This window comes from Brachyistius frenatus, unplaced genomic scaffold (genome assembly GCF_029030835.1).
Source record: "Brachyistius frenatus isolate BFR_SWC_R1_liver_20210118 unplaced genomic scaffold, ASM2903083v1 Contig_39, whole genome shotgun sequence".
Lineage (NCBI taxonomy): Eukaryota > Metazoa > Chordata > Actinopteri > Embiotocidae > Brachyistius > Brachyistius frenatus.
In genome coordinates, this window is record NW_027210638.1 from 2,230,362 (window position 1) to 2,248,698 (window position 18,337).

Genomic DNA, 18,337 nt, shown 5'->3' on the forward strand with positions numbered 1-18,337 from the left:
ATCACCATGGTAACCAAAGCATAAAGCTCGCCTAACAGACACCTGACAGATAGATTGAGGGGAGTGAGGGCAAGAAGAAGGAAGGACAACCTCTTTAGCACAAATTCAGGTAGTAAAACAAACTGCATATTCTAAATAGATTTCCACATATATAGTTATACTTTTTTGATATTATATAAAAAGGCATTGAGAGTCCATATTTTGTATGAACATTTTCGAACTCTAACTTTCTGACTTGACTCAGCATGCTGTGTCAGCCTGAATTCAGCCAAAGGTCAATCTGAACGAGGTACCCAGGAGGTCATATGACTTTCTGCCTGCCTGCCTTGCCTTGCCTGCCTGACCTTGCTCAATTTAGAAAACTTGAGCTATGGTCCACCATGACCCCCATCAGTAGACAAACAAACAGGGAAAAACCCTGCAGGATGAGCTCACCCAGGGACAGCCAGCATGGCACTGCACGCTTTGGAGAGAGTGTGTGTGTGTGTGTGTGTGTGTGTGTGTGTGTGTGTGTGTGTGTGTGTGTGTGTGTGTGTGTGTGTGTGTGTGTGTGTGTGTGTGTGTGTGTGTGTGTGTGTGTGTGTGTGTGTGTGTGTGCGCGCGCGCGCGCGCGTGCCTGATAGAGGCTTTCCGTCTACATGCGTTCATGTGATGCACTTAGCATCGAGAGGGTGGTAATCTGTAAATCTGCTTTGCCTTGGGCAGGTGGTGTGAAACTTGGCAAGCAAGAAAGAAAGAGGGAGACAGGGAGAGACAGAAGGTCAGAAAGACAGACAGACAACGTGTGAATGACAGGGATGAGTGTGAAAGAGAGGGAGGAAAGAGAAAGTGTGTGAGATTGGTTTATATTACATAACTGGCTTTTTCAGTCCTCTGTAAACAAGAGGACATGCTTACATATACATACATATGACACCATACATAAGCATGAATCTATTCAAAGGAATAACCTTTAAAATATACACATTAAAATAATCATCCAAAGTTGCTGTCAGTTGTAATTGTGTTAAAGGATACAGATATTTTATATTGTTCTTATTGTCAACAAATCCCATAAAAGGGCTAAAACCAACAATATACTGATCCTATTAGCAACTATTGTCTGTTTAGCCAAAGGCTTATACAGTATATCTTCCTCTGTTAACAGACTGTCATTGTTGTCCAAAAAGTATTGTAAACACATAAATGAGCCAGACTGTTGGACAGGCCAATATGGTCCTGCATTACAATGAATGTGAGCACTGTCATATATTTTAAGTCATTTAGTATTCACTGGCACAAAGTGAACTCTTTGTTGAGTGATGTTAAATACTACAGCGCCCAGATGTTTTAGATAATTACTACATACTTGTGATGCATCTTTTAGATCGTCAGATTTACGTGTTCAGTCGCAACAAACAACTCAGAAGCGGAATACCAACAGATTATTGGCTATGGGTTTTCAATGGATTTCTTTAGAATAAAAAAAAAAAAGTAGAAAATAATGCCAGCTTTATCCTTTAAAAAACAAAGAAAAGAAATTAAATACAGGTCTACAATGTCATTATATCCAACTTTACTGTTGTGTCATGTTTGAAGAAAGTATCAGTGTGCATCAAACACTTTTTCCAAGTCTATTTTCACCATCGACATCTGCAGGGCAAGTGGGAGCACAAACATTTATGAAGCTGTCCTCATCTGACAGCCAAAACAAGGCAGTTTTGCTGAAGTGCAGCATTAAGAGCCAACACATCTCATCAACACATTGCACTATGACTGCAGATCTTGCCCTAGGTGCCCCACCAGCCCTCCTGGCATGACCTAGGCAAATGCATAGCAGGGCCTGAGTGGGAAGAGAGGGAAGGGAGGAATAGAAAATAACTTGGGCGGCAGACAGAACGTGATAGACTGAGGACAAAGCATGGAGGGAGCAAAGGAGGGAGAGAGAAGCAGCAAGCGGACAGAAGAGTGAGCCTAAGGAGGGAGAGAGGGAAGGGAAGGAGGGAGGGAGAGAGGGAAGGAGGGAGGGTGGGTGGTAGGGAGGGAGGGAGAGAGGGAAGGAGGGAGGGAAAGCGGGAGGGAGGGAGGGAAAGCGGGAGGGAGGGAGGGAGGGAGGGAGGGAGGGAGGGAGGAGAACGTGATGGTCCACGTGACGCTGGCTCAGCCACTGCAGGCTGTTACGTAAGCGCACCTCCTGCCCTGTCTCCTCATGGACTGAGCAGACTCTGCTTCTCTCCAATCCCTCACCCTGCAGCCGCTGCCCACTTTTTTTTTTTCCCTTCTACTCACATGGCTCCTCACATGGCTGCCTGCCTCCCTCCCTCCCTCCTTCCCTCCCTCCCTTTCTCTCACTCTCCTCCACCCACTCATTGCACCCCAGGGGAGCCACCAACCTCTGCTGCCTATGCTGTCACTCTCTCTCTCTCTCTCTCCTTCTGGTTTTGTCTGTCTGTCTCTCCCTCTCTCATTATTTCCATCAATGTTTTCTTCCCCCCCCCCCTCTCTCTCATGCAGTGAGGCTGCAGCTCCACACTCAGGGCTGCATGGATATGACAGAGAGGCCACAAATACATGCTTGAGCACACTCACTCACACCTACACAAACTGACATTTCACATATCGTTACCACACTGTCTGGCTTCTCGAATGCGCCAAGCTGCTTTTGAACAGTGACTGTTTTTCCACTTTAAATTCTTTAGATCTCGTTCCACACAACTGTTGAATCATTTGCCTTTATAAAAAAAAAAAAAAAAAAAAAAAAAAAAAACAGCTCGGCTCACAGACACAAGAGTCCAACACAAAAAACGTAAAACAAATCTGTGAGTCCTCAAGCAGCTGTAAGTGACAGTGGTTGCCATGCACTATATTGAGAAAGGCAATCCTTACAGTGTTACTAATGCAATTACACCGAAAGAGACAATGAAGACACATAGGCACGTTCTATTTTAATAAGTCGTGCTCTGGTGCTACAACAACAGCCCTTGGTAGGATGACATTGTGAGCTAAAAATAATCATATTTTGTATGAAATCCCACACTGCAGAGGACAGTAACATATGCTTTCCCATAGTTTACATAGGGAGAGTGTAAAGTACAATACATCAGCTCCAAACAATGCAAAACAACGGACGATTCTTTGGAGTTGCTGTATTTACAAACACTTCATGCCCTACTTGAAGTCTTGGAGTGGATTGGAGCAGCACATTCAGAGTGAATTTCACAGTGACGCCTTCTGTCATCACACTGCCGGACCAAACACTCCTAAAACCTACAAGTTGACAGACCTGACTTTTGTACTTGGCTCCCTCACTCCTGTGTGTGCACACAAACACATGCAGCCACCTCCTTAAGTCTCCTACACCAATTCTTGTCATTCACTTTCCAGGCCTCTGGCTGAGAGGGGGTGCAGCAGGGCACAGGCTCCTGTGCCCCCCCCCCCCCCCCACTCACTCACTGCAGTATTGATTTGTTTGTTCAGTGCTTGCCCCCCCCCCCTCCCTTCCTTCCTCCTTCCTATTCCCCCTCTCAGTGTGAGTGTGTCCTCAAGTGCCTCCCTGTCTTATGTAACATATAAAAGCCCACAGCATACTGATGAGGGGAGTCTGGGCTCAGACCTGGGAGAAAACAAGGAGTACACTGCACTGCTGATAGGGGTACGGCACTGCTGGCACATGTTGACAGGGATAAATGCACAGAACATTTTTAGATATTTTCATGGAATTAATGTGTCTTTAAAAGCAACAGTGTGTATGAGGCACGACAACCATTTTCTTATAGAAACCTGATGTCTTTTTCTCAAGGTGATGAATCATTACAGGACAGGTCAAGTACTTACAGATTCCTGAAAGCATTCCTTCTTGTCAAGCATCTCTCTGAGTGTCTGCAGGATCTTGATGCACAGCTTTTCCTCTTTGTCCATAAGCTTCTTGGTGTGTTTGATTAGTCTGGCAGAGGGACAAAGAGGCATGCTGTATCATTTACAGCTATTTCCCGCTAATGCAGTCTCTGGCTCACAAAACAAAGCAATGCTTTATTGATCACCACGGGTGAAATGTCCCTTTCTGTTCTCCACAGAGGTCGGACAGAAACAGTGGAGAAACTGCACCTCTGGAGGTTTGATAATGTATTCAAACTATATATTTTTTTATTATGTATATTATATTATAAACACCTTACATATTTTCCACTGCCAGGGATACGATCAATTCACAGTTTTTCTTAACATATTTGCCACCGTTAGATTCAAACTCATTTAACCTCAATGCACCACATCAGCCATGCTGGTGTGGTGCAGTCTGCCCTGTAGCCAGACTGTTGCTTTAAAATGTGGCTTCTGGGCCTTCAGAAGTGGGTGATGTGCTCTTTGTTCTTTACATGGATTATAGACAGCCATCTTACTTGGACATGAAAGCTCCACTCTCACAGCGTAACCGAGCGGCCTCTGGAAACAGCAGCTCAGGGCTGTGAAGAACATCTACCAGCACAGAAAACTCTGACTGAACCTTCGGACTGAACTGCTCCTCCAGACAGGAAACAACCCCCTGTATCACAGACAGACACACATAAATGAATAAATGCTATCCCAGAGGCTGATAATGCTGATGAACATAAATACATAAAGCCTTCAAAGTCTACATCTTGGATCAGTCCACCACTTTGGCCCAGACTTAAATATCTCCACTAATATTGGCTGTATTGCCTTGAAGTTTTCATCATTCATCTCCCCCTCAGGATAAATTGTAATAACATTAGAGATCGCTTAATATTTAATCTAGCACCATCATAACGTAAATTTTTCATTTGCCTAAAATTTAACACTTTATGAGCATGTCTCGTAAAGTGTAAAGAAAGTAAAGAAAGTGCACCTGCAGCTTCTCAATGATGTTCTTGTAGTCAGGGACACCCAGCGGCTCCTTGCGAGGTCGCGTGCGGGCAGAGATCCTCCAGTCTTTCGCTGCCCGCTGCACCATGTTGCTATGGACCTTGAGAGACAAAGTGTTGACCTGACTGTCCAGGTCGACTGGGATGGCGATGGCCCGAGCCTTAGCTGGAGAAAAAAATATGTAAAGTTAAATGTCTGTGTAGGTTTTTGGTTAAACAGCAAATACAGCGCAGGCACATGAAACCCAGCTGATCAATAGAGCTTCTCAGTGGTAAAAAGGTACTCTGTAGCACATAATTACTGTGTACTGTGATATCAATTTGTAAATAAAAGATGTTAAAAACAACCCTTCTCTGATTAGAAATGCTTGTAGAAATGCAGCCCAATCAATATTTACTATTGCATATTATTTCACATTCTAAAAATATACTTTAAATTTAAAACATTGCTCCTCTTCATCAAGGCTGGACAGCAGAGAAGCAACACTCACCCACGTCAGCCAGTGTTTTTATACAGCTCTCAATATTAGCCTTCTGAGCTGAGCTGATCCAGGTGCAGTTGTATATCCTGAACGAAGACTGTAGAAGCTTGATAAAGACAGACTGGTTTGTCTGTAGAAACAGAGAAGAGAGAGAAAGGGGTACTGTTTTTTTTAAAGGGCATAAGTGCAGAGAAAGTGAGAACCAGTGGGAACACTTCAATACTGGGAAACATAAATACATATTGCATAAAACACCTCAAGCAGCTGTTCTAGATTCGAATATCTGCGATGAAAAGGTCCCAAGCGAAAGTGCAGTAAAGGAGGTATTCTGCTGTTAAATATTTTTTATGTAAAGCAGCCAGAAGTTGGTAAAGTAGTTGGATATGCCCTAAGTGAGCACATATCTGCACTGAGGCACATTTCACCTGCTTGTTAGAGACTGAAAACGATACCTGCAGGTTGGAGTGGTTGACAGAGAAAGGTGAGCTGAAGAAACCCTTGACAATTGCCATCACTGTCTCTGTCACGTACTTCTCCAGGGCCAGATCTGCATGGTTACGGTCCGTGGTTGTGTTGCACACCTTAAATACAGTAAATAAAGTAGAAGAAAAGTTCTGAACAAGCTCATCATCACATCACATCTCATTGTCACATATAATTTTCTCTGCACCTGCAGTGTGTAAACAGATTCATCCTATAAGTGAGCCGTCGTGTATCTTGACACATACACTGGCCCATTAGGAGAGAATAAGAGGTGTGTGTGTGTGTGTGACCTTTCGATCTGACAGAGCCTTACACTGGACATGTCCACAAGGAAGTTGTCAAAGAGCCTCCAGATGTGGGGGGAGGTGTAGATCTCCTTCATTTCTACCTCTGTGTCCACGTAGCAGTGATTCACAAAGTTCACGTAGGCAGTTTTCACCTGGGTGACGAAATAATAAGAACCCCTGATCACTTCCAGATAAGAGATACAGTGTTAACGAGCAGCCAAAACAGTTTTGACAGAAAATATACAATTTATCTGTTAAACATAACAAATCTGCTCAATCTATATCAATATTTTCTCGTAAAACTTTGTGGCAACTACCTCTGATATACAGTTAATGTCAGTGACGACTTTGACGATGTCATCCAGTGGTAGCAGAGAGTTGCATTTGAGCTCAGTGTAGACGTTCTTGCCCTCGGTGCAGGCAGCCAGCAGCTCCACAAGTGTGTTGTGATACGCCAGAGCTCCATCTTCATCAGTCCGCTCCCTCTGAGAGCCCATCATCTGCAGCAGCACTGAGAAGGACGAGCGGTCGTTGTAGAAGACCAGTACGTCCTCACCACCGTTCACCAGCTAGACACACAAACAGAAGATCAACATTAACTCGAGTCACATTTTTACTGTTTTGGAGTATCATTCATGTAGTCACCGCCAAACAAAAATGTATGTATATCTTTAATAGATGGGTAAATCTGACACAGTGTTGTGACTGAAATAACATTGTTAAAGCTTAAGGAGACCTAAGGCAATGGGGACTGGATCTGTGTGAACTAGGATAACATCAGACTTTCCATTATACTAATTAAACATTCTTTCTTTGTGCATTATTTGACCTTAACAAAACCATGACCAATGTCCATTCTGTACAGTGTAAACTGAAAATAAAATTCTCACCTCTGTCATGACTTTGTCCTGACATTTCTTCACGTACTTCCCATCGGCTTTCACAATGGTTTGCAAGAACTTGAGGTACTGAACATGTCTCCCGTGCGTTTCGATGCAGTGGACAAAATGATGGACCACACGGTCGCTGATCTCATTGCACAGGTGGTAGTTGTTCATAAAGATGTGACGCATCGTCTCAGCTTCTAGCAACTGGTGAAAAACAGGAGTCATGATTCTTTTAGAAAACCTTTACAAAACTGTATATTGAGTCATTTGTATAAAAAAGAAACAAATAAAACTGTACAGATACAAGTAAAGCGAGGTCATATTAACACACCCCTGGAGTGAGGAAGAGGTTCAGGTGTTTATGTAGCAGAACTTGATTCTGTGGGTTTGCTCTGCAAAAGTTCTGCAGAAACGTATGTGCCAGGGTCATGATCTCATTCATCTTCTCATCACTCTGTGGAAGAACAGAAACAAACAAACGAAAGTAAAGATGATTAGAGAGTCAAACAGAAAGTCATCCAGGAAACTGTGTCATAAACAGGTTTAATCAGTCATTCAGTTGGATGTTGCGTACATTACCCACCGTCTCATAGGGAATCTGCAGCAGATCCAGCACCACAGTATGGGCTCCCATGTTCTTCAGCAGCCTCTGCTGCTGCACTCGACTCTTCTTACTGGGATAACACAGTTTACTGAGCCGCAATAGGATCTGAGGAGGAGACACAGAAATATTTTCTAGACACACAACAGTGAAGAAGACATTTCACAAGTGTAGCCTGGAAATAAAGACGTGCAGCTCACCTCTTTGACTATGTTATAGTTGTTTGCCTTGTTACTGTCAATCTGAGGTTTATTATCTCCATCCTGCACTGGGCTCAGAACAACCTCCTGGCAAAAAATACACATGGAGAAAGACCAGACACTTAACTTTCTCTATCTACTTAGAAACTGTTTAATCCAGAAAAGTGAACAGGTTTAGGTTAATGACACAACTAACTAAAGCTGTATTCACCCCAAAGGTTTTTTCTCCAGTTTTATCTTTGTAGTATGCCACAAGCTCTACATCCTGACCTTAGGCATTAAAGAGTAGAGAGAAGTGTGCCAGCACTGATCTTTATCACTGAGTTACAATTACAATAATGATTTAAAAACATTACGTTACATGTGTGTTAAATACAAAATTACTTGCTGCATTTTTCTGTTCAGTTTGACAATATAATTCATTATTTCTATATGTACTAAACTAACAAAACAATTGGCACAGTTTTGTCCAACAGCACAAAAACAACAAAGAAGTTGTTTAAAGTGCAGCAGAATGACTGATGGGACATTAAAGACAAACATAGTAACTTCCTGTAGAGCTGTAAATGTTGTGCTAAAATCGTAAACGTGAAACTTTGCTTTTAGATGCTGCTTTTAAATAGTACGGCACCTCCATGTTTGGTTCATTGCCCTGCCTGACCACCAGTTCCTCAATGCTGTAGACTCCAGTCTTCTCCACCCACAGCTCTGACTTCTCAACAGTCAGACGCAGCTGGTCCAAGTCGGCCTTGATCTGCTTGTAGTTCTCTACATCCTGCTCTGACACTAGCAGCTGGACCTGAAACACACACACACACACACACACACACACACACACACACACACACACACACACACACACACACACACACACACACACACACACACACACACACACACACACACACACACACACACACACACACACAAACACACACTTTGGATGAAAAATAAACTAGGCACAGATATATTCAACGAACAAATGCATGTGAAAGAAAATCTCTGCCAAGAAGTGTCTACACGCCACTTTGGAGAGCCAGCGTAAGATGGGATGCAGTTTTTCATTCCAGCTGAGACATCTCTTAGCGAGTCATTTTACAATAGCTGCTGTTGGCTTCCAAATCCACACTAATGCCAAACTGTTTCAGCTCACAAAGTGTCAAGTCTCACTGCAGTGTCACTACCTGTTTGAAGGCCTGCAGCACCTCGGCTCTCTGACTGAAGTGTTTGAAGATGAGTTGCAGCGAGCCAGACACCAGCGGGGGGTAATCTTGCATGATGAGATGGATCAGGACCCTCAAAAACGTCCGTCCACCCTCGTCATCCAGCTCCACTGCACTTAACTCCGAGCTGAGATCATACATATGCAGATTTAAATCTTTCAAGTTTCTCTGTGTGAATGTTTTGAAAGTTTCACGTGGAGTCGACAAGCCAGCACCTCTTCACCTACCTTCCTGCAAACATGCTCTCCGCTTTGGTTGTAATCTCATCTATGTCTGGTTCACAAGCTGAAAACAAATGAAAATGAACAAGTCAACGAGGTATGGCCGGCTGCAATAATAATCAATTAATGACATTAAAGAAAGGTCTTCAGCATTTGCAGTATGTCAGAAAAATAGAGAAAAGTCTCACGTGTTATAAAAGGCAAATCAGCCACAGAGAGAGAGCTGTCAGTTATGGTCTTGTCTCCAAACTCTTTCTTGTAGATGGACAGTAAGTATGTGATCCTGTAATCCAACCTCACACTCAGGATGAACTGATGGGAAAACACAAAAATACACAAAAATAAATCAAACGGATGAAAAATGAAGTAGGAACGACAACGAGAACATATCATAATGGTGCTTACTTGAAGGATCTCGATGATCTTCAGCTTGGTGTCCATCACCATGACGTCCTCATTGTCCGGCAGGAAGTGTCCTTTCCTGTAGCGCAAGGAGGGCGACGTGTCAGGGAGGCTGTGTGGCACACCTCGACTCATCACCATCTGAGTCATCATTTCTCCAACGCCGTGGATCGTTCGCAGGACGTTGTTACCTGAAGAAAACATTTGTTTTCACACATCTTAGATTGTAAGTGTGTGTGTGTGTGTGTGTGTGTGTGTGTGTGTGTGTGTGTGTGTATAAAGCCATCATTTATATCTATGAACATTTGACTGCTTATTATACAAGCTGAAACAAAGAGACAAATCTTTTTTCAGCTAAACAAAAATAAATCTAAAGTTAAAGTCCATGAAACCTTTCCATACTTTATAGTTACCACTTTGTCAAACAATATTTCCAAATGAAAGGTTTTTGGATCCATTTAGTCTGATCTGCAGAAAAACTTCTATAACTTCATATCCTCATGTCTCAACTACTGTACATCCTGCTGTAAGTTCATATTTTGCTCCATTGACTTATCTTTATCCGGTCCAATAATAGAAAATCTCTTAACATTAATTTAGATTAACAAATTTGTTTTCTCACTCTGCTCGCTCCCCATTACTTTCACAGCTGAATTCAACCCTTATACTTTTATGCTCTGCCTCACTCCTGCATACATGTAACTGATGCATCCATATTTCCATGAATCCTGACTGATGTTGGACTCTGTTCTTCACTGAGGAAAAATAAATCACTTGGTTGTAATTTCAGACTCAAATCAAGTTTTTTTTTTTTAATTAGATAAAAAGCTAAGTTTAAACACAATTAATGAATGAACTTCTGCTCTGTAAGTGCACTGACCAGCCTCTGGGCTCTTGTTGAGCTTATTCATGAAGGTGAGTGGGTGCTGGACAATGTCCAGGATGGCCAGTAGGGTGCGTGTCAGACGCAGCAGCTCACTGAAGCTGTAGAAACCAAAGTAAACCAGGTTTCGAGCCAGATTCACCACCTGGGAGAGAAAATAAAAGACACATTTCATCATGAGAAAACTGTCAAACAGTAAATGAAAACCTACATGGGACAAAGGTGCTAAAGTTGTTTTAAAAGAATATGTATCTGCACATCATATTGAGTTTATTTTACCTCCAGTGTGAGTTCATTCTTATCTTTATCCCCAAATGGAAAAGGCTGGCTGACCACATCTTTAAGATATTCTTCCACAAACTCCATGGTTGGAAAAAACTTCCTCTTCATCTCCTCTCTGGAGTTGTCAGTTGACTCATACTCAAACCTGTGGAAATAATCAAAATCCACAAATAGTGACTTGCAATATATCATCATGCATAACACACATGATCTCACAGGTAGGTGCTCACTCATTGATGGTGATCTTGGAGGGAATCTCGGTCCAGAGGCGGGCATACCGCACAGGAACCACAGACTCCTGAGGGTCACGGTCCACGTGCATATGCAGCATGAGGCGGCAGAAGGAGGCCCTTAGATTGAAGGGCAAGCAGTCGTCAAACATGCAGCGCAGGATCAGATCCACAGGTAGCTGGCTGGAGATCTGGTTGATGGCTAGGTACTGACGGTCCAGACACATTTTAGCAAACAGGTTCAGCTGGTATCTGCAGAGGCGGTGAAGGATGTGGAGGAAAAGGGGGACATATTGACTTGTGCTTGATTATTTCTGCTATTTTTATGTTACTGGGGGAAGATCATTTAGCACATTGAGGGAAACTAAAAGTAAGAGTCACCATCACCTGTAGTAGGTGATGATGTCTGCATCGATCTTGTGGTTGCCTTTAGCGTCCTGGGCCAGGTGGCGGATGGATTTGCCGTGGGGCTCTTTGTGGCTGTCGATCCAGTAGAGCCAGACCTCCTCCTCCTCCGCCTCCTCCTGCAGCAGAGAGGACTCCAGGGTGGTCTCCGTGTTTGAGATTAGTCTAGAGGAGAGGGGAGGGGGAGTGTGTCATAAAGCTGTTACTAGAAAAATTGCCCACATTACACTCTGATGTAGAGCTGCTGCTGAAAATATCCATTTCACAAGAGGCAGAGACGCTGGAGGAAACAGCTCTTTTTCATGCTGTGGAGAGTACATGCATGTTTAAACATGTTTAGAAATTGAGGAATGAAATATGACAGGATCAAGCAGGATGTTTTAATTATAGATAGCACAAGGTGTGACTCACTTGGTCTGGATGAGGATATCTGCGTTGGTGGGATTCAGCATAAATTTACAGATGAGCTCTTGTGTGACCGGGATGGCGGTCTTGTTGGACACGCAGAGATCAGACAGGTAATCCAGGAATCTGAGAGAGTAGGCCAAATAAAATTAAACAATGTTAAACACACAAAGTTTGTACTACACTGCAAAATATAGAGTCAAAATTAACATAAAGCTGACAACAACCAAATCTCAAGCAAAATTAATGTGCATGCAAACTATTCATTTTTTTGGTTTTTCCTGTATTTTTTTTTCCTAATTGTTCCTTTGGGTCATCCAATCTTTGGGAGGTAAATGTGTCTGACCTGGGCTCTCTGTTGCGCCTCAGCAGGCTGACAAAGGTCTCGATCTCTCTGGCTGTGATGTGTTTTTCCAGCAGCTTGCGGTTGTTGTGCAGCAGAGCAGTGATTGTGTCCTCAGCCAGAATCTCATAACCAATCTGAGACTGCATGATTGAGAACTTTTTGGCGATGTATTCCTACGCGGCAAAAGAAACATCTTTGTAAACACGGCGGATGTACAAGGTAGGGAAGCTGAGAAAAAAAAAGTTATACAGAATAACCTTTAGTGAAGGAGAACTAGCTCCAAAAAAAAAATCTTGATCCTGATTCCCATTCATGAAGTTACTTACAGTTACACTTGAGAGTTGCCTCTGACATGCACGGCCTGTTAGCCATTATTTATTAGCTATCTGTGGTTTTTCAAGAGTTGCAACTGTTGGTGATTTTAAAGAACTGATTAACAGTTTAGCTTTTGAAATGTTAGAAAGATATTGACAAATACACTTAAAACTTATCAAAGCCCAAGTGAGGTTGTGCATTCATGTAGTTTACTTGATTGCCTCTAAACATCCTCAATATATTAGATTTGTAATCAAATGAAACTGAGAAAAGTAACTAAATCTACATGTTGTCAAAGGTGTAACAAGCAAACATTTGGCATTTTATTTAGTAAAATTAGGTAAAGCAACAGTCTCACTGTGGAAACACGTGGTAATTATGGCATCACGGTGCATTTGTGATTTTCTATCATTTTGTTAAGCAAAAACATTTTTTTTTTCTCACAGCAGAATTTTGATTTGTTATAGTAGAAAAACCCAAGTGATACTAAAAACATTAATGAAGGCTCTGCTTTAGTCCTGATTCCCAGTAAGCCACGACAGTTGATCATTCATTTTATGGTATAAACCTGTGTTTTTAGTGACAATTTGAAATGTCTTCTGTCATAAAAAAAAAAAAAGGCTGTTGCTTTAATAACATATCTATTAGAATAAAGAAAATGATAATAAAACAATAAAAAGAGGTAGATTAAAAACATTAAATGTGCCCTTGAGCAAAATACTGTGTATTTCTTATTTTACTCTTTTGTGTTGCACTAATGTTTTTTGGTTGCATTCTAAAATGCAGTAGTTAAAGGGAACAGCTAGCTACCTTCAGCAACTGCCTATAATTGACCAAAACGACTAAGCGAGCAAAAGGTGTATAGAGGTTAAAAAAAAAAGGGCAGTTGGGTCCTTATGAACTGTTTGTTTTATATCGGAAAAGTTGCTATTCGTACAAATTATACTAGCTCACTTTCATGAGGACTTGTCATGAATTATTTGTGTTCACTAATTGATTAAAAGACTGTTTGGGCACTACATTGGTAGATCGTCTATCAGAATCTGCACTGATTCCAGTCAAAAGCCACCTCTGTCCTTAACTTCCTCTCTGTCCTTAACTTCTGTTGATAATGAGCATGTAAACGAGCCTGATGAAAACTCGATGAACACTCAATATTGGCCTTGTGCAGAGGCTGGAAACATGCCTGGTTCTTGCGGTAGTCCTGCTGTGAGTGTCGGAGCACCCTGTAGCAGAGTCTCAACATGTACTTGAAGTGAGCATAGCGCTGGTCTCCCAAATCCTCCAACCTCAGCATCGGACCGTCGCCGTTGTCTGCAAACGGAGCCTTCAGGATGCCAAATATCTGCAGGAACATAAACCCATATGAAATGATGAGGACTCAGTCGAGCATCTACAACCTGTAGCAGAAAAATACTTTGATGAATACACCTTCTGAGGCTGAGGTGAAGCAACTGTAAAATATGTCACAATACAACTTAAAATTCACACTCAGTCCTCCTGTTACCGGACAAACAGACGTGTGTGTCCGTGAGTGTGTGTGTGCGGGCTTTTATTCGTGCCGACCTGGGCGAGGATGTTTTGCTCTCTCATGAGTTTCTGCCTCTCGCGATTGGGTGTAGACGTGACTACAGACAGCACGTCCTGGCCGTTGTTCGGTACCACACACACAAAGAAAGCTAGGTCCTCCAGAAGCTTTGTCACAAACCTGAAATATATATGAAGGTAAAATATAATGAGAAGTCATTAATTATACACACAATCTGGTGTGTCACCAGTGTCATGATGCTCGTTTCTCTGTACCTCCTCTCATTCTGAGCGATGTTGGCGTACTGAAGCTTCCTCACGGTGGACTCCAAGACCTTGCTTGCATCATTAGCAAAATCCAAGTCTCTGACCTCCGACAGGGGAACAGACACGATGGCAAAAGCCTCTTTGTCCTCTTTAGTGGGACAGGTGCCAATCTATTGAGACAGCCAAAAGAAATTTACAGATAATGTATCTGTGTTTGTTTTACTTGTGTGAACGTGTGTGTGTGTGTGTGTGTGTGTGTGTGTGTGTGTGTGTGTGTGTGTGTGTGTGTGTGTGTGTGTGTAGACCTTGAGCATAACCGGACGCTCCTCCTCGGCATCAATTGGGATGTTGGTGCTGGTCACCCAGGTGTTGGTGCACAGGTGTCTCAGTCTCACATAGGAGTTTCTGAGGAAGGAGCAGCAGATATGATTTTAAGTTGATTCTATGATGCAGCTGCTGGTACTGAACTGAAAATTATCCATCTTGGTACGTCAGTAGATCTTTTTCATGGCAGACATTTGGACACACGTCTATTAATGATGGCTCAGTTCCATTAAGTGTTCCAATTAGCCATGATAGTGAACCAACATGCACAAAAGCAAGAAGTGGAAGTGAAATGCAGCCATCATTAATAAACCTGTGCTTTCCCTTCAATGACAAATGCTGTGTTCCAAATGATTAATTACGTACTTACACACAATTTTGAGCGCTCGCACTGTGAAGTATGGAAACACGCATGCACTACAAGTACCCAGATGATGCACACAAAACGGTCCAGAAATTGAGTGTGAAACTACAGAGACTTTCCACACTCAACCGTCATCATTATGAGTGTGTAGCAGAAAGGGAGGGACCGCAGATGCAATGTATTTTAAAATTAAGGCGTCTGAGGAAGACAGTTCAGCTGTTGCACAGCACCACACAAAAATGTTTACATTTCAATAACTACCACCATGCTGCTGTTGGACAGAAGGCATCAATGTGTTTATTGTGTGCGTCAAACTGAGGACACGAAAATACAATCATTTCTGGGTAAAATAATACAAGCCAACAGTTATGTTGACAGGTGATGCTTTCAAATGTTTTGTTATTTACAACAGCAGTGTGCAGTTTGAGTCAACACTACTCTGTCAAAATTCAAGTACTACACAAGTCAGTGTACGAACATGTAAGAGTACTTTGAGTGAGTGTACTAAGGGAAGTACGTCATTTGGAACAGTCAAAATGTCTGCTGTGAAAAAGGTCTATCAGCCTTATACCCATTCTTTAAATATTAGTTTTTAGCCACAGTAGCTGCATTGGTTTAGAGATGCCAGTCAGGATGATCCCCAGAGGATAAAGCCTACAGTCTTTGGTGATTCCCTGACCACTACACTGGGCCCACCGTGACATTTCTGTTTTTTCATAACTTTTCCCTGGATTGTCATTATTTTCCAAAGTTACAGACAGTTAATATCCCACTCAGGGTGAATTATAATAGCTAACGTATTCAAATTTTTCTTTTACTGACAACAAAATAACACCAACTTGAAGAAAACTCACAAAAGCATATGGTTTGGAGGCAAATAAGTGACATCATCTCACCCTAATGGCAGATTTTCTGACAAGAACTGCTGTGCTCAGTGATGTGAACTCTGACTGAAAAAACACCTCCTGTGGATACAACTACAGCAGATGAAACTTGTTTTTGTTAGTGGCGCCCCAGAGTGAGTGACTGACCTGGGCACAAGACAGTCGGCCCGCTGCAGAGTGGTGGGATCGAGCTCAAACAGAGAGGCTATGTCGTTCCCATGGGGAACAGAAAGCAGGGTGAAAGCAATCTTCTCTGCTGCTTGATGTTTCCTCTTTGAGTACACAGTGTCTGTCTCGTTCTGCAGCACACACACATGCACAGGGGAAGTAGTAATTAGTGCGTGCAGACTAAAAGCTTACATGGCACAGGCAGAGAGGCTGTTTATCAATACTCACACAGTGGATTTTATATTGTCCGAACATAGAGGACACAACACTATTCTGTAAATTGTCTTCTTGAACTGATACATCAAATTGATTGTTTTGTTGTGCAAACATCAAAAAACTGTTTACAGCTGATTTGATTTGTCAAATAATTGATTAGTCAGTCAACAGAAAATTGATGGACAACTTTTGCCAAATTATTTAAGCCGTTTTCCAAGCAAAAATCCCAATCATGAACTATATCCAACTTTTCACGTGTTGATTTGTACTTTTTGAGGTAAATAGCTTGTTTTTTGAACTATTAGTTAGACACAATAAGCAAAAGAGACACATGGGAAATTGCAATGGATATTTTTTTTAAATTTTCGGACACAAAACGAGAGAGAATAATTGTAAAAGTGAGCATCAGTCAAATATATTACGACAGTAATTCAGAATAATTCTCAAATCTTTTTCATTTCCAATAACAACATACAGAAAAGAAATATTTTGTAGTTACAACTAGAAAATATTTGATATATTACTTATATCACTCACAGATCAAGTGTCAGAATTCTCTGTCCTAATAATTAATAGTTTAGCCCTGAAGGCTGTGCCCACAGCAGTAAACACCATCTATTCTTTTAATGTGCAGCCAGCACTCTAACAAACTGACCAACACCTCAAGGCTACAGCTTTAAAATGCACTTTACACAAACAATATACATTTTGCTAGATTCAAAAAAATTCAGCCACGTTTAACTGAAGAGGAATTGTTGAGTGAAACGTTAAACATGACAAGTATCAATGAGTCGATGTGACTATGAAGCTGAGTGTGGACACACTTAGTGTCAGGTTGTCTTATTCTTTCCATGCATACTAATGTCAACACTGATAAAAGAGCCCCACTGTTGACAACTGCTGATAGATACCGTTGTATAATTGAGGACAGACAGATGTGAGCCAATCTACACTGTCACAGCATCTTACACTAATGAGGTATCAAATTACACAGAAATGTACCAATAGAGCCGCAGCATTCGACACTGCAGTACGTAGGCTGCTACAGTGTGCAGAAGCAGCACATAATGGCAAGGGTTAATTTCTCCCACTGTTCTCTGCATGTCAATGGGAAGCTCCCCAGAGCTGCCTCCACGCCTCAGCTTCTCTATCCTCCTACCCCCCCCCCCCCTTCCTCTTTCTTCCCCCTTCGCTCTGCTGGTGACTCACCCCACCATCTTAGCACAGGCGAGTGAAGCAGAGCAGACAGCACGTCTGCCTCCCCTCCTTCCCCTCTCACAGGGCACCCCCACACCCAGACGTTATGTAAGGAGCCCCCTGTGTGTCTGAAATTCAGCATGTGCATGAGAAAGTGTGAGGTGCAGAGAGTTCGTGTGCGCCGTGTTGTGTGCGGCGCTGCTGGAATACAAATGTACAAGGTAACTGAGAGCTGAAAGAATGTCTCGATATAGATTCAGACTTTGGCAGAGTTTGTGTATACAAGTCTGCTGTGAGAGCAAGGTAACTGAACTTGTGGTATTGCATAACCAAAAGATGAGGAGACAGAGCCTGAAGTTTGAATATATAACAGGTGAGATAATTGTTCTTTCTGCTAAAGCACTCATAATTCCATAATTTTCTCTCTTACTCATTCACTAATTTTCTCTTTCAGTCAAGTGCAATCAGACTTGTCTATGGTTTAAATGACACATTATTAATGTTGGAAATATATTTAATTATAATGATTGACTTCATATAAAAGGTCATGTGAAAATGTGTCAGCAATATCCGGTATGACAGTCTGAGGTCAAGCGTTCAGTCTGTGACTTTGCAGGTAAATGTGCTTGTTTGATTGACTCACCTCTCCTTTGGACTCCACCGTGTTGTCTTTGAATTCAGGGTTCACCTGCAGAGAAATGGACCAGTCAGCGGCTTCACATCTAAACAGCTCTGTTGACAGTCATGTCATTATCATCAGAATCATTCAGACTATCATGCAGACTATTCAACAGCAAAAGGATGGGTGATAGTAGCCATAACAATGGGAATACTGCCACCTACAGCACATCCTCTAAAGTCCCCTCCAACAGTGTTTAC

General features: G+C 42.1%; 1 protein-coding gene across 2 annotated transcripts in view; it reads right to left on the reverse strand.

The window, feature by feature from the left end:
• The window catches only part of itpr2 (inositol 1,4,5-trisphosphate receptor, type 2), a 55,882-nt gene that overhangs the window by 27,940 nt on the left and 9,605 nt on the right, over positions 1–18,337 (reverse strand). For both annotated transcript variants that reach the window (XM_069701947.1, XM_069701946.1), the window contains exons 10-37: positions 18,102–18,146; positions 16,025–16,176; positions 14,611–14,710; positions 14,315–14,475; positions 14,078–14,219; positions 13,698–13,856; positions 12,197–12,369; positions 11,857–11,976; positions 11,428–11,610; positions 11,041–11,292; positions 10,808–10,955; positions 10,526–10,673; positions 9,649–9,836; positions 9,432–9,555; positions 9,250–9,307; positions 8,984–9,149; positions 8,431–8,598; positions 7,800–7,886; positions 7,582–7,707; positions 7,330–7,452; positions 7,002–7,202; positions 6,429–6,680; positions 6,138–6,263; positions 5,794–5,922; positions 5,351–5,471; positions 4,844–5,025; positions 4,377–4,519; positions 3,814–3,922 (exon numbers count right to left, since the gene is read on the reverse strand). In XM_069701947.1, the coding sequence (XP_069558048.1) occupies positions 3,814–3,922; positions 4,377–4,519; positions 4,844–5,025; positions 5,351–5,471; positions 5,794–5,922; positions 6,138–6,263; positions 6,429–6,680; positions 7,002–7,202; positions 7,330–7,452; positions 7,582–7,707; positions 7,800–7,886; positions 8,431–8,598; positions 8,984–9,149; positions 9,250–9,307; positions 9,432–9,555; positions 9,649–9,836; positions 10,526–10,673; positions 10,808–10,955; positions 11,041–11,292; positions 11,428–11,610; positions 11,857–11,976; positions 12,197–12,369; positions 13,698–13,856; positions 14,078–14,219; positions 14,315–14,475; positions 14,611–14,710; positions 16,025–16,176; positions 18,102–18,146 (4,086 nt within the window). The remainder of the gene's footprint in view (positions 1–3,813; positions 3,923–4,376; positions 4,520–4,843; positions 5,026–5,350; positions 5,472–5,793; positions 5,923–6,137; positions 6,264–6,428; positions 6,681–7,001; positions 7,203–7,329; positions 7,453–7,581; positions 7,708–7,799; positions 7,887–8,430; positions 8,599–8,983; positions 9,150–9,249; positions 9,308–9,431; positions 9,556–9,648; positions 9,837–10,525; positions 10,674–10,807; positions 10,956–11,040; positions 11,293–11,427; positions 11,611–11,856; positions 11,977–12,196; positions 12,370–13,697; positions 13,857–14,077; positions 14,220–14,314; positions 14,476–14,610; positions 14,711–16,024; positions 16,177–18,101; positions 18,147–18,337) is intronic.